A 20,945-nucleotide genomic window follows, 5' to 3' on the forward strand; every position below is an offset into this window, starting at 1 on the left:
ATTAACTCATTACTGATGTTTCATGTAATACCCTCATCTACTTTCTCCCTTTCTGTATTATTTAAAGCAAATAAATATTTTATTATTATTGCTATTGGTCATTTAGTTTTTTAGTGTTTTATACATTTAAGTAATTTTAATGTATTTTAATTGACATTTTATGTTTCTAAATACTTCTTAGGGGGGAAAAATCTCTCAGGCTTACATTTCACATTTCTCCTTTAATCTTTCATACTGCTAACTTTTGGTAATAGGGTGTTTAAAGTTGAAACAGTATTAAGCGTATAACCTCTTTAGAGTCATATCCAAAAGAATTGTTAGATCTGAAAAAGAACCTGTGTTTTTTTGTTTTTGTTGTTTGCCCTTCTCCAATTTGCATTTTAAATTCATTTTAATTTTGTAGTCCCTCCCTGTATTTTATCAAAGTACTATACTTTTTTGATAGTTTCTCCCCTCCAGTTTTAATGTTAAGTCATTGGGTTCATTTTTTCAAATGACTTGTCGTTCTTCATTGAAATTTTTTTCTTATATCTTAATACTGATTATCAGATTCTCTCATTCTTTCTTTTCTTATAAACCTCCAATTAGTTATTGATTAGATTTTTTCATTAAGAAATAACAGTTTGTACCCACATGGGGGAAAGATTTAATATCCTAAGAAAACACACTAACGTTTTTCCTCATTCAATTAAAAGAAATGAGCTCATCTAACTATTAATTTGATGTATAATAATGAATACATTTTTTAGAATAACATTTTGATTCTTTTTTTTTTAAATATATATGGAATGTTAGGACAAAGAGAGGCATTTGTAAATATGATTCCTCTCCAGAAATGCTCTGACCCCAGTTCTTAGTTAGGAAACCATTAGGAGATATTTGAGTGGCTATCCAGTAGAGTACTTTGAAGTAATCTAGTCACCTTATAAAACTTAAATGTATTTATTTTTATCTTAGTAGTAGCCAGTCTAATCTGGCTTTGCATCACTCATAGTTCTCATACTTTCCTGTATTCATCTCCATGAGAACTATAAAATAACAATTCTTAAATGTGGAACCCTGATCTTTGCCTGTTTTCTGATAGATTTTTCTTTTCTTCTGACCTAAGTCTTCTATTTTTAGTGAGATAAGTCAATAAATTAGCCTTATTTTTCTTTAGCAATATTTATTTTACTTTAAGAAACAGCATACTTGGAAATTCAGTAGTTGTTAAACTAGTAGTAATTGCCTTTGATAGCTCACCTTTTTCTCCTAATTACAGTTGATTGGCTAGAAAAAAAATCAAGCTCTTAATTTCTAATTGCTCTAGGTGGACATATAGAAATCAACAAACACTTTCAAAAGCATTTTACATTTATATTGCCTTAGTGCTGATAGTTTTTGAGTGATTGAATCATGGACTCACATTTCACCACCAGCTGTCATTCAGCTTCCATTTAAATATTTTCTGTGTAAGATAAAACTACAGTTCAGCCATCTTAATTAATACCTGTGCATTTAGAGTTCCTGTAGATTAATTTCTGCTGTCGTGTAAACATCCTTACTTAGCAGTTATTCCTCATATCATAGGATGACACGTGTAGATAGCCTAACTGTAGATACAGGGACAACTTGCAAGAGATTCTTTTTTTAAGCATTGAAAAATTTGTTACCCCTTTAAAAAAGCATATTTTAAAATGTTTAAAAATAGTTTACTGGAGATTCCAGTTCTGGAATAGGTATTTGTTTTATGGATTAATTTAGCCATTTAAAATGATGATTTATGTGTTTCACAGTATGTCATTTAAAATTACCCTTATCTTCTGTTCATTTTTATTTTAACACATATAAAAAATAATAAATATAAAAATAAGTCTTTAACTTTTAAATTCTTTTACCAAGTACTCTGACTAAATTATTTGTTAGTCATTTATTTATTTTTTGTCATCATTTCTATTTCCTTTATCCTTGATAATCAGTATTAAGCTTTCTAAATTGATTTACCATCCTGGAAAAATTCTTTTAACACCTCCTAGTACTTCTTCTGCCTTAGGAATTTCTCAGATGTCAAAAGTAGTATATTTAAAGTACTCTGATGAGGCTATTTCCTTTCCCTGCCCTGTTATTAGAGTAGAGCATCATGTTCTTTGTAAATCCCTGCTATGTGTGATTGTGCATGTATTGAAAGATTTTTTAATCTTAAGAATAGAACTTTATTTATTAAATACTTTAAGGAAATTCTGATATATTCAAGCAATCATACTTCTTTACATTAGAAATATAAATAGCTACCTATATAAATGGCATAACATAGGCGTCACATAAAAATATAACAGGGAGTATATCACAGGACTGCAGTTTAATTCTGGTGTTTGTAGAATGTGCTAAAGTTAGAGAGCTGAGCAGTTCTCTTGTAAAATATGATAGTATACTAGAGACTCCTCCCTATTGGTCAGTATCACTTCGTACTTTTTTTAAGGCTATATATTTTATTTGGAATCAGCAAAGTTTTCCATCATTAAGTTTTATTTCAACATATTCTTGGCTTATTGGTAATTTTCAGTTTACTCTGAGAGAATATTTTTAGCTGCTAAAGAAATTATCAGTCAATATATGGATTATGTATAATGTGGTCTTTGATATATAACATATATTTTAAAAATCAACATATTTTTTCCCTTTCATAAACACATTTCTATTTTGTCCTACTGATTTCTCCCTGCCCTCCTTCACACCATCTGTTCACAGCTACAGTATACTGTATGCCCTTATATTTGTCACAGGCCAGTGAAGAACACAGATGACTAAAGGAACTCACTAGTGGAGGACACAGATCAGTAAATAACTAATGACAGTGAAAAACAGCCACTAGCTTCCAAGAGAAAAGTTAGCAAAATTTTCAGAAGAGAATGTTTGAATTTGAAAATGATGGGTCAGAAGAGATGGAGTATAACCTTTCAGGAAGAAAAGAATGATGGGTGTAGATTTCAAGAGACCATTGTTATCTATGTTGCGATAAGAAGAAAAACACAATTTTTAAAACTTGTATTTTAAAAACCCATTGAAGAACGATGTCACAAAGAAGTTAAAATGAATTACGTTGAAGAGAAAGATGACCTCTTCTATGTCTAGAGACTCATGGTCACTTGCATCCCTGGGAACATTAACTGAGTCTGGAGGCACAGCAGATAAAAGAGCAGGTCTGCTATAGGCAGGGGACCTTTATGGCCCTAGGAGAAACCAGCTGAACTAATAGCCACAATGTGAGTTGACATGACAGATTGGAAGGTGGGGTCTTCAAACACAGAGCTAGTTCACCTCCAGATGCCAAATATCATCTGGTCTTTTAGTGAATAAGCAAGTGGTGAAGGAGGATGGGACTGAGCTAGAGACAGAAAGAAAGCTCTTCAAGTCTTTTGGTGCTTAGGTCCCAAAGCCTTGCTAGAGGAAAAGACTTGTTTCCATCTTCGAGATATATAAAACTGGAAGTGAACTGGGACTAAGTGAAGGGGCAACTCAGCTCCAACACAAATAAACCCCTGATTATATTAAAAAGATCTGCTCTTCCTTCTTCCTGCTTAATAAAGGAAATAAAGTGCCTTCTCGGGGGGAAAATATTGTCAATTTCATTATCTATTGTTCTTTTATATACAATGTCTGGCAAAAATAAGAATATTGAGAGACCTAAAGAAAGGAAAATGGGATCCATAGTCAAGAGAAAAAATAGTTGATAGAAGCAAACTCACAGATCATCCAGATATTTGAATTAGCAGATAAGAACTTCTAGAACAACCGTTATGCTAAAGAATTTGGAGGAAAAGATGGTCCTGATTTCATGTTTTGTTCTTTTTTAACAAAAGCTAATTATTAACCTGATATTTAAGCAGTATAGTTTTTAAAATCTTTATTCAACTTTTAGTCAAATAAATTCATAATTGAAAAAAATACCCTGTTTTGAATACTTGTTCAGAAGAAGAATAAGGTAAACCAGACAAGTAGGCATTTCAGATAAGAATATTTTTGTGAAATAATTAAGGTTATTTCATATGCAGCCACCTATATGTTATATTTTGAAGTGTAGAATAAGCATACCCTGGCTGGTTTGGCTCAGTGGATTGAGCGTCGGCCTGCGAGCTAAGTTTTGCTGGTTCGATCTTCCAGTCAGGGCACATCAGAGAAGGAAAACTCTGACTCCAAAAAACCTCCGCTGCCTTGCGGCATACCTCTTCAGGGGAAAGGCTAAGGGAGTAAACCCCGGCAGAAAATCCGGAGCCGGAGTCCCTAAGGCGGTTTGACGTTGTAGTCAACACCGGCAACTCCTGCGGCGCACCTGAAGCCAAGCTGTATTGACTCCGTCTTTCCCTTGGGCCCTTCAGCTGCGAAGAGAGGGGGGGTCTGCTGCATGGGCAACAGCAGACCCTCCATAGCACCCTGCCCAGGCTCTGTAGCTTCAGCTCCACTGGAGAGGACACTCCAGCGTCATCGCAAGATGTCGATTCAACACGGGAGGAGACAGATACCGTGTCACTCCCGAGTCGGACTGCACAGCCATTCTCGGCGGTGCAGATAGACTCTTAAGAAGCTACACCATCATCTCTCGAGACGGACGGCTGCCGACGACGACGAGAATAAGCATCATCCCTAGGTGGTTGGAATACCAGCAGAATTTTAAGATACAACATAGTAGTGAGCTCATGTATCTCTGCAGTGGTAGAAATAAGATTATTCTTGTTTATGCCATATAGAAGAGATTGTTATTAGCATGTCAGTCCTGTTAAAAATACAAGAGTCCATCTAACACAGGATCAGAATAGCTTGCAAAGTTGTTTCTTCTTTGGGTTCCCAAAGTTGGAGGAGGACTGGCCTTCAGTGATAGAAGGGGTTAATTACTGGTTGTACATGGATTTGAAGATCTGAAGTTCCTTCTACGTCTAAATATGTTTTCCTCTTATCTGCCAACAGGTACAACTGTAACTGCTTTAAGATTGTTTAAGAATCTACCTGTAAGAAAGCAATTTTACTCAACTGCTAAAAAATGTAAAGATGAAATTAAAAAGGTCCTAGATCTCCTCATTAGCTATGGAATACTTAAACCTGACTTAAGGATTCTCTTTATACATAACAAGGTAAGCATTATTGTACTTCTATAGGATTTTTTTATAAATATGATGTAATAAAGGGACAATTGTATTTTATCTAAATCAGTTAGATATATAAAGAGTCTTCTTCAAAAATTTTTCCACATTTGTTTTGTTTAATCTTAGTAAACAAAGACTTTACCTGATTTCTGTATACAATATGATCGAAACTGCATTTCTTAATTTCTATGATCAGCATTCCACCAACAAACTTTTCCATCCAGGAAATGTTTGAGTGCTTCATAAATATGAAGACGAATAAAGACGTTATTTTCCTTTAAGGAGTTCACAGTTAAGTGACATTTTTTATCATCTATTCTAAACTGTTTCTTCTTTGGAAGAGTTTGTATTTTAAAGGAATCACTATCTCACATTTTTCCCATTTTTCAGAGCAGGGCTGCTGAGGAACTCTCGTTGATTGATGAATCTTAGGGGAAAGAAAGGTTTACATAATTTCTGATTTTTTTCATAATTTCTACATGTGTACCTTGAAATAGTTAATGGAAGGAGAGCAGAACCGCACAGTAGAAATGTGAAGGTCTGATGGGGAGTAAGGAATTAACATTCATTAAGGACCTACATAATGCCAGGACCTATTTAGGTGTATTCGACTCCTATAATCCACAGCAACAATCGAGTAAGGTAGACATACCAATTTTGCAATTGGCCTCTGAGATGAACTCAGGGAGGTTCAATACTTTTCTTGGTGTTGCGATGGGATTTGAAACTAACATGCCTACTGAGTGCAGGTCTTTCCACTCTACTGTGTTGCATCTCATTTTAATACAACATATTTATATAGTTCCTTTCCAAGTGAATTAGACAGCATTATCTCTATTTGTACGGGAACTTGAAGTTCCAAGTCATCAAAGGACTTGTTTTCTCTGAGGGATGAAAGGAATCATTTTATATTTTCTAGTAGTAATAGTGCTTAGGTCGGTTTCATCCAGTTTTCTTCATGTGTTTTTACTTGTTATTAAGAAGATATTGTATTGAACCAAGCTATGGTGAATTATTTATGATTAAAATCTTTGGTCATGAAAATATAAATAAGAAAGAAAAATATAAAGAATAGTTAACCTATTCCTTCTGGCATAGAGCTCAACCAAATGAGAGGTACCTTGAGGTCCCTTCCAGTTCTACCATGCTATGATTCTTCAAGATGTTGATAGATGGAGGCCCATCCGGCTAGTATAAATAAACGTATGACCTCTGGATCCAAAGGACATTTAGTAATTAAAATTTGAGTGTACCCAATTAAGAAAAGATCAAAGACAGAAGAAACAGTAATAAAGAAGAGAAAATAGATAGAAAGGTAAAATATTAAGATAGGAACTACGTATTTACAAAAGTGAGTACGACTGAAGAGAAAAGTTGAGCAAGAGAAAACATAAAACATAATCTAAGAATAAAACAAGATTGTCGCTTCATGTAATGGAAATGAATACTTAAAGACAAATAGATATATCTTGTAAGCAAGCTTTGGACAAGTTTATATCATTTTCCCAGCTACTATAAGATCATCACTACAGGCATTTTCTTTTGAGAATGGAAAGTAGGATTTCATAATATACTGCATTTTATTATTTTTGGAGGACAATGTATCTGAACTTACATTGAGCAAACACAAGTCCTTGAGTGGCCTTCAGTAATTTCAAGTCCTGGAGAATATGCTGAAAGTGTTATACCATGAAAGTAATATGAGATTACCAAAAGTCTTACAGTAAAATTAGGTATTAGCTATTATTTACACAAAGAAGTCACAGACTAAATTACAGCAAGCAGTCTATCTTCAAGTTTTTTCTCTTAGTACCAGTTGTTTTTCTGTTTTTTTATTTCTTAATAGTACTGTTGTGCCTCAAATTTTAAAATAAATTGTTAAACTTCCCAAAATTACATTGCCACATTTTCTTAAATCTTTTTCAACAATGAGTACATTCTGGTCTTAGCCATTTTCTTTTAAACATGCTAACTTTTATCATATTTTATGTGCTTTTCTGAAATATATTTTTGCTTAAAATTTAAACATGAAAATATTGGCATTTTTTCTTTTTCTTTTTGAAATTTCTTTTGCATTAGAAACAATCACATTGCACATAATATGAGAAGTACTATTGCTATTTTGACATCTTGGATTAGATAGTGTTCCTTCTTTTTATGAAGGTTTAACCTGCCAAGACATTCTTTGAATACTGATAATGTTAATGTTCTTGCCAGTATGGTTATGTTAGAAAGAGGTGTTTTTCTTCTTTCATCATCATGTTCCTTGAAAGCATATTGAATAATGTGACAGCCAAAGGGAAATAATTTACAAGTGGATTCAATGAGTTTATTTAAAGTAGATATTATTTGGAGAAATACTAGAACCATTTCATAGGATGAACACTACAGTTTTCAGCTTTAGTTGTAATAACTGAAATCATATGAAGTCCTGTTGCATATATTTTTATTTATAAAGTAGTTATTTTCCATAATTAGAAGTTTTTCTTAGTGTGATAATATCTGAAACCAATTTAGTATTCTTAGTTGTTTCATATGTACACAAGTAAGTCTGTAGATCACTAGTTCAAAGTATAATGTTAAAGGTATGATTTCAGATAAAAGGTACTTGTTGACTTTTGTAAATATTTTCTTTTGCCAAAAATATTGTTTGTAGTTTTAAAAATTGTTTTGAATTGAATTTTTGTCTTAATAATTAGAAGCCCACTGATACTGCAAAAGCTGAATTGGTTATCATTTATGTAAGAAGGTTTTAACTGGTACAGAAAAGAAGTAATTGAAGGAGTGACTTCCCACATATCTCACTTCCATGTAACATGAGTGCTAAGATTTACTGGGATCAGTTCATATATCTTTGAGGTTTGGAAGAATGGTGACACAGCTTTAAAGAGCTGTGTTTCTGTCAATGTGGGAAGAGGCAGGGCCATAGCTAGGAGCAGAGACCCAGAAAATTGACTATGGAGATTGGGTAGCGAGTGTAATGGCTCCCTCTTGACATATTTTTGGGGTCTCTAGGAGGGTACTCTTTGATGGTGGTGGCCAGAGATTTTGGAGGAGGCGGTGACCAAGAATAAGAAAGAGGGATGTATTTATTGAATTGTAAATAAAAGATAAGTGGAGTTTATAATATGTATTCCCTACATATATGGTTTTCTCTTTGCATCTTTTTGATTTTACTCTTCTTTGAATCTTTTAGCTTTTACTCCAGTATTTTTGAATGTCCCAGTTTTGTTTCAGCTATGCTATGAGGCATCATGGAAAAGTCTTTTGCCCACAGTTAGACCAATATTAAAGGGGCACTCCCTCTTCCCCCATCCCAGCCAGGGTTGTGGAGGCAGTATAGTCAAAGAGAAATTCCAATTTAGAACTGTGGTTTAAATGTTCCTTCCTTATGAGGAAGTTATTCCTTCAGTTCCAACCTTGAAAATTTGGGTGGGTTTTGTTTTTGTTTCTTTTTTAATTAATGAAGGCAGATGTCTTCAGATATATTTTTAAATTAGCTTGGGACTGATTATCAATCATTGGTTGGTTGGTTTTTTTATTGTTGTTTTTTTGTTTTGTTTTTTGCTACTTGTAAATTAGGGATAACTAAATTTTTAAAGTGGTTCTCGTGTCCTATTCTGTTATATTAAGTTCTTCTACTTTTCACCTAACTTCTATGAAATATTATAGAGCGGGGCAAAAGTAGGTTTACAGCTGTGAGTACACAAGTTTATTCTTTTATTATTATTTATTAATTCTTTTATTATTTTCCATACAAACACCTATAAACCTACTTTTGCCCCATTCTGTGTATAGTAGAAATGGGAGGTATTCATAAATCAAATTTTAGTGTAGTTGATTTCTGAGTTTGATGTTTATACACACTATTAAAGGAGTCTCTGAAGTCTTCCTCTACCCCCAGCGAAAGTTAGTTACTTCTCAACTTTTTCCATAACATTTTCTGCATATTACTGTTATGTCATTTTTTATTTGTTGGCAATGCATTACATTGTCTCCCTTTCTCAGCAGCCTCTTTTGGGAGGGAGGGGTGCATCTTATCTATTTCCTTTAATGCTTACTCAGTATGTAGCACAGAGTAGAATACTAAATGAATTAGGTAGTGCTAAAGTCAAAATACATAAATTTATGTAGCACCAGTTTTGAACACTCTGGCCTCTTTCGAACCTTTCTTATACTTTTTAATTCATAAAATGAATCTTTTTTTGAGGATTCATCTTTTTGGATTCCCCAGTAACCTCTTAGATTTTTACAGAGTATATTCTCACTTGTATCCACAGATATTATTCTAGTTTTTTTTGTTTTTTTTTTTCTTGGCGTCTAAGTCACCAATAATGTCTTCATTACAATTAATCAGGAAATACAACAATATATAAAGACTTTGGCATAATGATAAGAAACACTTAACATGGACAGAGCCTCTAACAGCCATCAATTTAATATGTTATTTCTACTGATTTAGTTAACTAGAACCACATAATTGTTCTTTTACTGATCTTCTAACTAAATACATTTTATATACTGACTGTTTATCCTAATACATTTTTCTACACCAGCACAGTAGATTTCTCTTCTGAGCAGTAATACCCAGAGAACTCTACACAAATCTAGCTTTTTGAGCTTAGCCCAATAAAAGTTAGCCAAGTAATCTCTAAGGTCGTTTTCAACTAAAACTCTTTGATGCTTAAGGATATATGCTTATATCTTGGGCAGTTTCACATTTCTATCACTTAGAGGTTTTAATGCGATGACATATATCAAATCATAAAATAGTATAGAAGGCATAAGGATATCTAGATCTTTATAGCTGGGGAGGACCACTGAAAACCATTTTGTCATGCCCCAAATCTTTTAGCAAAGAGTATTTTTATCTCTGCCTCTTCCCATTTTATCTTCATGTGACCACCCAAGAGTTTGAATGGATTGCCCAATGACTTAAATGTTTAATATAGCAAAGGATGACCTAAATTTCACATCTGTTAATTGTAATACAGCGTTCATTCTCCATTGACTTATTCACAGCAGCTAGACACAGCTTTGAGTAGGTGCCCTGGAACAGTTGTGTGATGGCCTACACTCTGAAAGATCTTACGGTATAAGTGAGAAAGTATATATGAAAGTGTATGGACATTTAAATAGATGAAAACTTGTTTAATGATACTGATAATACTATAGAGATTGAAAAGAGGGAACATTTACTTTAGGCTAGCACAGACTTCCTAGTGAAGGTATAGAATAAGACAACTTCTCTCTCTCCATGCTTCCATCTGCAGCTGTCAGATGGGATTTTCAGAACTCTTATAATCATGGCAAGACCTTAAAAATCAGAATCTTGCAATTGTTAACTGCTTTGGAATCATCAGTCCTAATGTTACCATATTTTTATTCCTATTTATGTTAATCAACACAAGAAGCTTCGGTCTCTCAAATTATTTGTTATCACCCTGGACTTTACTCTCATACAAATTATACTTTTTCTAACTCTGTCTCTAATACATCCCTACTTCCTAAAATGCCCCATTTCATGATAAGTCAAGTAAAATCTCTCATGTCCTTAGCCTTTTTTTCAATTACCTTCTTGCTCTAACTGAAATCTGCCTGTCCCTGAGAACATTATATCCCTTGAAGCCTTTTCAAATAATGACTGATTTCTCACATCATTGTGCCTTATTGCGTCTTCAGACCGTTCTTTCTCCTCTCCATCTAAAAATATCACTCAGCTTTGAATCTTGCTCTTTAGACTTTTAGATTACTATCACTCTGGTGAATTCAGTATCCCCATATGTAGTCTTTTGTAGATTCTCAGATCTTTTACCTCTCTTCTCCAGTAATTTTATTTTGTACCCTGCCTCAGTCGTTAATTCCTGTGGCCAAACTGTAGGCCTAGTCATTGCCAAAAACTGCACGTCCTCCATAATTTCAATGTTAAGTATTTTACTCTCTGGCTACCACCTCCTGTCTCTCCACCTTACTCCGTACAAAAATATTCTAAAACTCTATTGGACCTGTGATTCTTGATTCTGCAGCCTTTTTAACTGTTTCTTGTCCCTGTTGTCCTTAGTTCTCTCCTTACCCTGCTTAAATTACATTTTGAAAATGGGAGATGAGGCTGGAAAAGTTACTTGTGTCTACATTCTAAAGGATCTTGTGTACCTTACATGGGAATTTGGACTTCTCGCCAGGTAGCTAAACGGGAATAAAATAAGGAGATTCAGTAGGAAACTAACACAATAAGATAATTCTCATGGCAGTTGGAGGACAGACCAAATTATATTTAATAGTTGTGTGTTTGAAGAAGCTGGTTCAGCAGTCTAGGTAGTTGCACAGAACATGGAGAAGAGTGTCTAGCAAGAAAAACATTTCTGATGTAGATATTATAAGATTTAATGTGCAATTAGAAATAATTTTCTTATTTTAGAGATCACAAAGAATGAGTATCTACAGTCTCCCTTTTAAAATTATGCTAAGATTAACTATATTTTTAAATTTTTATTTACTTTTAAAATAAATCATACCTTTATATGGTTCAGAAACCAGAAAGTATGGAAAGGTAGAGTAAAAAAATTACTTTCATCTTTGCCTCTCATCTGCCTAGCTCTTATAAGCAACCACCCCCACCCCCCAAAAAAGGCAATGTTACCAATTTCTTTGTAACTTTTAGGGGAAGTAATTATGCATACTCTATTCCAAAACATGAATATAAAATAAACATTTAAGCAGACTAAAAGCATGGATAAAAGATTTTAAATTCAGAATTGTGCTGAATATATTTTACCAAGATAGAATTCTTTTTAAAAGTCTGTGGCTACTTAGCAAAAATAAAATCATTATTTATTATGTTAATAGAATGATATTCTTTACCAATAGTATTGATATTGTGATGGAATAATACATAATTTTATACTGAACTCTGAACATTTAGCACTTAGTGGTAAGCTTTTGTAGCTAATATCATTTCATATTGCCAGTGTAGGGAAAAAAAACTTGTTTCCTGTAATTTTTTGTGCCCCTGCCCTTTTCTGAACCAGAGTCAGTACAAATATATATCCTGGAGTAGATAGCAGTAGATGCAGATCAGCTATTTCAACTTGTAAGACCTTGGAAGTAGTTAAAACTTCTTAGTACACCTGTGCATATAATTTGCACAAAATGTTTGTCCTCTAGGCCAATGTGTATACTTTTTATTTCGTATTAATGAAGGAGTCTCCTTTGCTCACGCAGTCTTGGTAGCATTGCCTTTTTTAGTTGATTGTGTATCATCTATGTACAACCTCCTCTCCTTTTCCCCTTTATCACAAATTGCCTTCACAATCAAGGTTTACTAATTAAATATTGAATATTCTCATCTAATTTTATTTCCTTCAAATAGCACATTGATTAATCAGGAACAGTGGCAAGATATATTTACATATATCTTCAATTAACTACACAGAGTGCATGTAATAATATATTTTTGATTGAGGTGTTATTTTGCACTGTCATCATACTGACTAGAGTCGAATTCTTACTTGGCACATCCAGATGCTTCAACTCTGTGTGACCTAAATAGAAAACATATGGGGGCATGTGTGTGTATTTTTAGCACATGTTAACCTTTCGGCCTAAGGGTAAACTAGATGAAAAACTCCAAGAAATGACAAGAAAATCTCTGTTTTAGAGAATATTGTAAGATTGATTAAATGGTAGAGAAAGCAAACTAAAAATAGTTGCTGAAGAAAATGTATTTAAAAGTTCAGTTTCTTCTAGACCCTTCACTTTTAATTATCACATTTTTTGTTTAATTCTTTAACAGTGTTTTGAAAATGAATCTTAATTGCCTAATAGTAAAGATTGAATTTGTTGGTAGACCTCTTTATCATTTATTACTAGTGCAACTGTAACTAGTTTAAAAAATACTTCTAAATTAGCCCCTTTGATGCAATAATTGCCTGATGTGAAATAATGTTCCAGAACTACCAGTAGTGCTTACTTAAAACAATTTTTTTTTTTTTTTACATTTAGTGGTTCTCATGTGTCATAGTTTTTTTAGAACCCATTTTCTCAGTAATCACAAAGATTCATATTATAGACATCACCTGAGGCATCACTCTAATATAAATTAAACAATATGAGATTTACATTAGAAGTATCCCAGGCTTTATAGCTGTACTCAATGTGCAGTAATTTTAAAACATAACATTTTCTTGAAATACTTCCTTTACTACTTCATTTTTAAAGTATATTTTATATATGTATGTCAGCATCAGCTAGCATAGCTTTGAAGAGATAAAATTTATGTGAATACTTTTTAAAAAATCTTCACTTGAGGATATATTTTATTAATTTTAGAGAGAGAGAGGAAGGGAAAGAGAAGGAGAGACAGACATCAGGGTAAGAAAGAAACATCGATCAGTTGGTTGCCTGCTGCACACGTCCCGACCCGGGATTGAAATGAAACCGCAACGTAGGTATGTTCCCTGACCAGGGATTGAACCAGCAGCCTTTTGGTGTCCAGGACGACACTCCCACCAACTAAGCACCCTGGCCATGGCTGTGAATAAGTATTTATTGCTCAACTATTTTTTCGTTAAAAGTAACCTGTGATATAGAAAGTATGAAGCAGAAGTATCTCCAATATAGTTGCAGATTATTTAGAACTTTACCTATTTTTGTTATTTTGAATATTGTCCCTTAAAGCACCAGCTACTGACTAGCTTAAAATAGCCAAAATAGCAGAAGCCAGCACTTCTTTGTCTTTTTACACAAACACAAACACACAGGAAGTCCAAAGATTACAGTCTGGCATTTCCTCAAGAAATAAACAGTTATTGCATTACCTAACAGTACCACTTCTTGATGTATACCCAAGAGAAATTGAAACATGTCCACACAAAAACATGTATGTGAATATTCCTAATAGCATCATTTATAATAGCCAAAAAGTGCAAACAATGCAAATTTCCATTATCCAATGAAAGGTAATTCTAATGTATACAATGGAACCATATTTAGCCATTAAAAAGGAATGAAGTACAGATGCAACATGGATAAACTTTGAAAACATTGTGCTAAGTGAAAGAAGCTATTCACAAAAGATTTGTGATTATTGATTGTGTGGTTGCATTTATATGAAATACCCAAAGTAGGCAAATTTATAGAGACAAAATAATTTAGTGATTACTTGGTGTGAAAGTGGGGATAAATGGGGAGCGACTGATAATGAGTACAGGGTTTCTTTTTGGAGTGATAAAATTGTTCTAAAATTAGATTATAGTGGTAATTGCACAAGTCCGTAAATATCCTAAAAACCATTGAATTGTACACTTAAAATGGGTGAGTTGTAATACTGTATGAATTATATCTCAACAAAACTGTTAACCTTTTTAAAAAAGAAAGAAAAGCAAAGGTTGCTTTGGATTTCCTACAGCAAAGTAGTAAAGACATAATTTCTAATGTGTATATGGTATGGCAACCAGCAGTCTGCATCTTTCAAAACAAAAAACTAGTTCAGCTCCACTCCAGTGACTTTCCTATAGAAAAATGTATTCTTTTCCTTGCTATTTCAACAAATTAGTGTTTATTGGGCCCTGCTAGGTATCTGATAGTGTTCTTGGTACCAGGGACCCAGTTACATTTCTGGTTCTTCTTTTCTTTACCTTCACATGCAGTCACCATATAATATCGAGTCGGTTTCATATTCTTTAGCCTATGATTGCTAAATCCTATGGCCACATCTCTGTTCTTACCTTGGTCTCTCAACATTGGTCACATATGGCTACTTCTTTCTACTTAAAAATGTCCTTGTTTTTGCACCACCGTATCCTGCAGCTCTTCCTGCCTCTGTGGCCACTCCTTTTCAGTCTTCTTCCTCTGCCTGTCCCTTGAATGTTGATGTTTTCTCTTAGGCCCTTTACACATTTTCCTTGGGTTTTAGGAGGTGCTAAGTGAGTATTTGTTGAATAAATGAATGTATCTGTACTGATGGTTTCTCTAGAGATTTAACTGTAATTGGACCTTGTTAACTGAAGAAATTGCAATATAATACCTGATCATGTTCTTCATTGCCAAACTTTGGTCCATGCTTCTCCTAAACCACCCTACTGTACACTTGCAGTGAAAAACATGCAAGTTCAATATTCAACTTTTGAGTTTATGAGGTTCAGGTAGCTTTTTGTAAGTTCTCTGTATTTAAACAGTAATTACAGTTAATTTTAAAGAGCATACATTATCCCAAATTTTTATACCAGTTTGACTATTTACAGAAATCTTATAGCATAGCTCTCGATTTTATTAATAAAATAATACCTTACTTGGAGTAACAATTTAATTTAAATATATTCTGAAATACATAATCTGAAGTTTAGAAGAGGAAGAAAATTAATATTTAATGAAACTGGTTTATGCCAGACACTGGCTTAAGTATCTGCCTCCTTTATATATTTTCATCTTTCAGGAACTCTGGGAGATAAATATTCTTAGTCATCTTGTAGAGAGGAGAAAACTGAAGGGAAGTAAAATAGATTGTAAACTGCAACATATACAGCTACTAAAATTCAGAACCAGCGCTGTCAGACTTTGTATGTGTCTCTTCTAAATGATACTGAAAATATAAACTAGGATGAAGGCTAAATGTAGAAATAAATGGTGTAAGTACTTGAGTATGGTAAATCTAAATTGTGTTAAAATTTATCTGTGTCTTTTGTCCCTAGGCAATTATTTGGCAGAAAACTAGAGCATCAGATCATAAGATGGCTCTCATGTCTGTTCTGGGGACTGCTGTTATGGGCAACATGGAGTCTTTTCAGTACCACTCTGAAGAATCTCAGGTATACAACAAAAATGCTTTTAAAATTCTAATTTACCAATGAAACTGTTAAGTTATTTCCCTGTTGGGGGGTTGGGATGGCAAGAGGGGTTTTTTGTTTGTTTGTTTTGTTTTTAACATTTTAATCAAATATGTGTATAAGGTAAAAAACAAGATAAATACAGAGCTTTATATCAAACCTCTTGCCCCATTTCTCCTTTTTAAATATTTTCTTTGTGATTTTTTATTTTAACTATTCTGCTTACATTATTTTTTTTAATGATTCTCAATTTAGTATCTCATCTGTTTACTTTCCACTGTGTAAGAAAAAGAGTTGAGCTCTTCCCTTTGTTTTCCCTTTCTTGATCTAAATATATATTCCAACTTCCTTTTTTCTTCTTTTTTTTTATATCACCTTCAGACAGTGTTTCTTGAGTCCCTATAATAGTGATTGTGGTTATTAACACCCCTACTCTTATTTTTACTTGCCCTTTCCTTTAAGTCATGACAGCTCTATTTTTATGTGACCAAGCTTATATTTTCTTATGTAACCAGTTTTAAGTCTTCCATCTTTTATTTGAAGATTGATTCTAAAAGTTGAAAGTTTAAATGGAGTATACATTGCTATAAATAACCTTCATTGCATACCCAAATATGTGCTAAAATTACATTTGCTCTGTAAGGATCCAGTTTTGTGTCCATGCCATACAAGTGAGAATATTTCTATTGTCCCAATTAAATGGAATCTCTCTGTTCTTCTCCCATTGTTCTTTCTGAACTTTCTAAAAATTTTTCTTTTTTTAAATGAAGAAACTTTCTTCATTATGTCAGCAATAAAATTCAGCTCTTTTAGTTATTCTAGCTCTAACTGGTAACCCATTTCATTGTATCTTTTTGAACACTTTGTTTCTAAAACCCACTCGTTTTGCATTTAGATTGTTTGTGTGTCAGGCATTCTGCACAACTCTCATCCTGGGCTTTCTTTTCATAAAAGTACTGCTTGTTTCAATTATTTCTGTATCCCATGCCTTCCTCTTTTTTGATACTCATTCTCATTTTTCTGATATACATCTTTAAGTAACTTCCACAGAAAGGGAACATGAGAGTTAAACTTTCATGTCTCAGTGACTTTATTTTGCACTTTCTCTTCTTGATACTCTGGTGGACTTATAATTCTAGATTAAAAATTTTATTCAGAACTTTGAAGACTTTCAGTATCTTTGACAATCCATTATTGCTCGTGAAATATTACTACATTCCAATTCTTTCTTTCTAGGCAATGTTTTGTTTTGTTTTGTTTTTGTATCTGAAAGTTCTTCAGCTCTTCATCTTTGTTCTCAAATTTTACAAGAATGTGTGTAGGCGTGTGTGTCTTTTATTATACATGTGCTTATTATGCTTAGCTCTTCATGTGAGACCTTCTGAATCTGAATCTGAAGACATTTCTTTTTCAGTTCTAGGTTATGTACGTTGATCTGTCATTACATCCAGAATTTTTTTGTTTTTTAATGAAAACCTGCCTAGTGTTGATTAGGACCTCTTATTTCTCTCTTTTTTTTTTCAAGTTTTCCATCTTTTTTTCTAAGTTTTTTGAGGTCTCTATTTTTTTAACACCTTCTACTGATTTTTTTATTTATTCTGAAAGTTTTATGTTTAATTTCAAAGAGCATTTTAAAGTTGTATCGCTTCTTCATAACTTTTTATTGTTTTATGAATACAAAATCTTGAATGCCTCTGAAATGTCAAGGCAGCCTTGCTCTGAGAAATCACCTGGAGACTGCTGTGGAAGCAAGTGTCTGGTTTATTGGGGGAGCGAAAGAAGGGGAAAGGGGGTTAATGGGAGAAGCAACTCCCAGACTGACTCAAGGGTCCATAGGAGCAGGGGTGGGGAGGTGACTCCCTGTCCTCCTCGTGGACCCATAGGAATCGCCTGCCTGGACTTCTGCAGGCACCTTCTTTTATACTTTTCAACCATACATTTTGGTGAGGGTGAGTTTGTTTATCAACCTATTCAGTAGGTCATTTACATCTCATTGCTTTTTTCCCCCACCAGGTTAGTTCACATACTGGGCTACATCTATTAACATACCCTCTGGGAACTGGCTAGGTCCATCAGCATTTCCTCTGGGAGCCCAGTCATGGCCAGGTTCATTAGCATGTATCTAAAATCCAGGTGTGCATTCTAGCTGCCTCCATGTTCTGACATGAAGATACTATTTTTGTTTCTATTTTTAATTACTTGTTCCTTAAATACTCATTTTTTTCTTAGGAGGTCAATTTTGTTTTGCTCATCAGCTCGCTCTTTCAAGCCTCTCATTGTCTCGCTATCTTTTTCCCTGAATAGCAAGTCTAATTGGACACCCAGTGTTTGTGGCTGGACTTACTGTCAGGCTCCACTTACATGTTAAGTAATCAAGATCCTGGTCCTGTTCCTGGAGTCTGGGGGAGTTATGAGTGCCATTTTGGGGCTGAGGCTTACTCTGCAACCGTACTCACTGCCCTGGGAAATTCATTTTATCTCTTTCCCTCCCCTCCCTTCCCTTTCTTCTTCTTTTTCCCCTTTCTTCCTAGCACTAAATTAAATTGTAATTGGTTTATGGGAGATTGTCTGTTTTCATTTTCTTTATAGACGAGCCCTTTTGTGCATTCTTCTTGTGTGTCTGCTCACTTTAAGCCTGAAAGCTCTCTGTTCTACTCTCCCCTTTTTTTTTTAAGTTGTTGAAATCTCTATTCTACTCCTGGTTCTGCTCCTATTCTCTTTGCAGTATCGAATATCATTTTAGTAGAGTCTTCAATGGATCTTGTCCTCAATTAATGTCTTAAGAGTTCTCTCTGCCCTAGAAAAATTCAGACCAGCCTTAGTGAGTGACCAGATGTAGTGCCTGGAGCATCGCCATGATCTGACATGGATCCTGTTTTTATCAGTGCTTGCTTAGTAGTTTAATAGTTTCAACACCCCTGAATGGCACCTTAGACTGGTTACGGTGGCTGGCTTGGGATAATTAAGGGTATTGTCTAAATTCCCATGGATTCCCTATGCTTCATGGGACTTTATTGCCTCTGCTGGTAACTCAGGAAGCTTGTGACAGGAGATCTATATTTGATGTCTGGTATCGTGCTCTAGAAATTCTAACTGCCATAGTTTAGTCTGAAGCCCAGCAGCATTAGCATCACCTACAAGTTAATTGTTATACATGAAGAGTCTCAGGCTTCATCCCAGATTCACTGAATAAAAATCTGAATTTTAACAATGTCTCCAGGTACACATTGGAGTATGAAAAGTACTCATTTAGATCTTGGTCAGCTATGGTTCCATGTGTTGACAGAACTATCTCATGAGCCTGTCCTTTAGTTAGGATTTTTTCTCTGCTCTTTATTGGGATGTGTTGCCAGATCTACGCTTGCCTGTTGACTTTTTTAAAAAATCTTGAGTTAGAATTGCGTAAGGGCTGTTGGTAATACATGATAGATACCAAAAGTTTTGGTCCACCATCATGTGGTTATTTTTGCGTGGAGGAATGGTAGAATTTGGAAAGCATGTGTTGCTGAATGCCTCCAGTTCCATGGGCTATCAAAATGATAACTTTTTTGAGTGTCTCTGGTGAGAGTAATTATCTAACCAAATACTTTGTTCTGTTGTGCACTGTGTGTCTAAACGGGTATTATTTTATCTTGTGAACAGCCAGCCATCACCATTCTATGCTTTCTGGGCTTGTAAGGAGAGTTATTGCATATCAGAGTTTATTTGACCTCTTTTCATTTCTGGCCAAAATCAATCTTAAGTTGTTTGCCAACTGCTAGTGGTTGCCCCTCTCAATGCATTTTTATTCCCATTATATACCTTTAACTTGTATAGGCCATCAGGTGGGAACCTTGAGTGTAGAAAATCTTGATATATCTCCTCCATAATGTTAAAGTCAATATTTTTTTTCTACAGGAACTGTACTTGGGAAGAATTTCCTAATTATGGATGGTAGCCTTAGCTGCACCACTGCTATGGTAGCATTTGTTAGGCACTTCCCAGTGTAGCTTTGTGTCTTAACGGGGCTCCTCCAGTTTTGTTTTGAGGGTTTTTTTTGACATCTCTCTTCTCTTTCGTATTTTCATCTCTGCATTACTCCATGCTAAGTCTGGGTGAATTCCTCAGTACTCCCTGATTTTTATACCTGTAACTATATATGTTATTTCTAGGATTCAGAATGTATTCATTTTCCTTTTCTTCTCCTCTAAACTTGACTTATAGCTATCAGTTTTGATTTCTTTATCCTCTGGGTTATTTTTAAATGGATTTTATTTTTCTTTACTCTTTAAAGGCATGGTTCTCATACTAATTTCAAAGTCCTTTTCCTATTGCTTTATCACTTCTACTTTCCTGAGAGGATGTTCTCATTTTCTGCTATTTTTATATGCTTTGAAATTTTAGTTTGAAAAATCCCCTTGAATGCAGATTTATTGTTTTTGTTGTTTGGATTTTCCCCTCCCCATAATTTGGCAGATAAAACCCCCACTCCCAGCCCCAGTTCAAAATCAGGTATTGTATATTAGTAGTTTATGCCTTTCATCCTGCCAGGATTTTAGGGACCCCTTTTTCTAGCTGACTTGGATTAACCTTATTCTTTGTTTTGGAGTTGGGTGTGCTCTTTCTTGTGACGCTTGGAAGCAGCTCCAGTGGTCACAGTGCTTTGAAGCATTTTGGGGAGATGGAGTGGAGGGAGGGTATCTCAGCCACCCATTTCAAATGGAAAGACTGATTCCAATTCCCTGCTTTTTATGGAGGTGTTTTCTGTTTCTGTTTCCATACCAGAACTTACTTTCCAACTGATGTAGCCAGTTTGTGATGCTAGAGGACCTAGGGCTTTTGACTTCAGCCATCGTGCCATGTTATGTTTTGCACACATAATAACATCTTTATGTTTGTCATTTAAAAAAATGGTTAAGTCTTTCAAAATTATTGTAAAAACCAATTTTATCTCTTAGTGCTGTTTGCAGTTGGGATGGGGGAGAAGGAAATTTCTACATGACTTATTCCATAATCCTGACCTAAG

At 34.4% G+C, this 20,945-nt stretch overlaps 1 protein-coding gene across 1 annotated transcript in view; it reads left to right on the forward strand.

Annotated features, from left to right (window-relative positions):
* Positions 1-20,945, forward strand: part of PMS1 (PMS1 homolog 1, mismatch repair system component) — a 70,078-nt gene that overhangs the window by 21,866 nt on the left and 27,267 nt on the right. The window contains exons 6-7 of the mRNA XM_090281738.1: positions 4,942-5,105; positions 15,806-15,922. Of these exons, the coding sequence (XP_090137864.1) occupies positions 4,942-5,105; positions 15,806-15,922 (281 nt within the window). The remainder of the gene's footprint in view (positions 1-4,941; positions 5,106-15,805; positions 15,923-20,945) is intronic.

This window comes from Furipterus horrens, unplaced genomic scaffold (genome assembly GCF_987537825.1).
Source record: "Furipterus horrens unplaced genomic scaffold, mFurHor1.1.pri manual_scaffold_1, whole genome shotgun sequence".
In the NCBI taxonomy this organism is placed as follows: Eukaryota; Metazoa; Chordata; class Mammalia; order Chiroptera; family Furipteridae; genus Furipterus; species Furipterus horrens.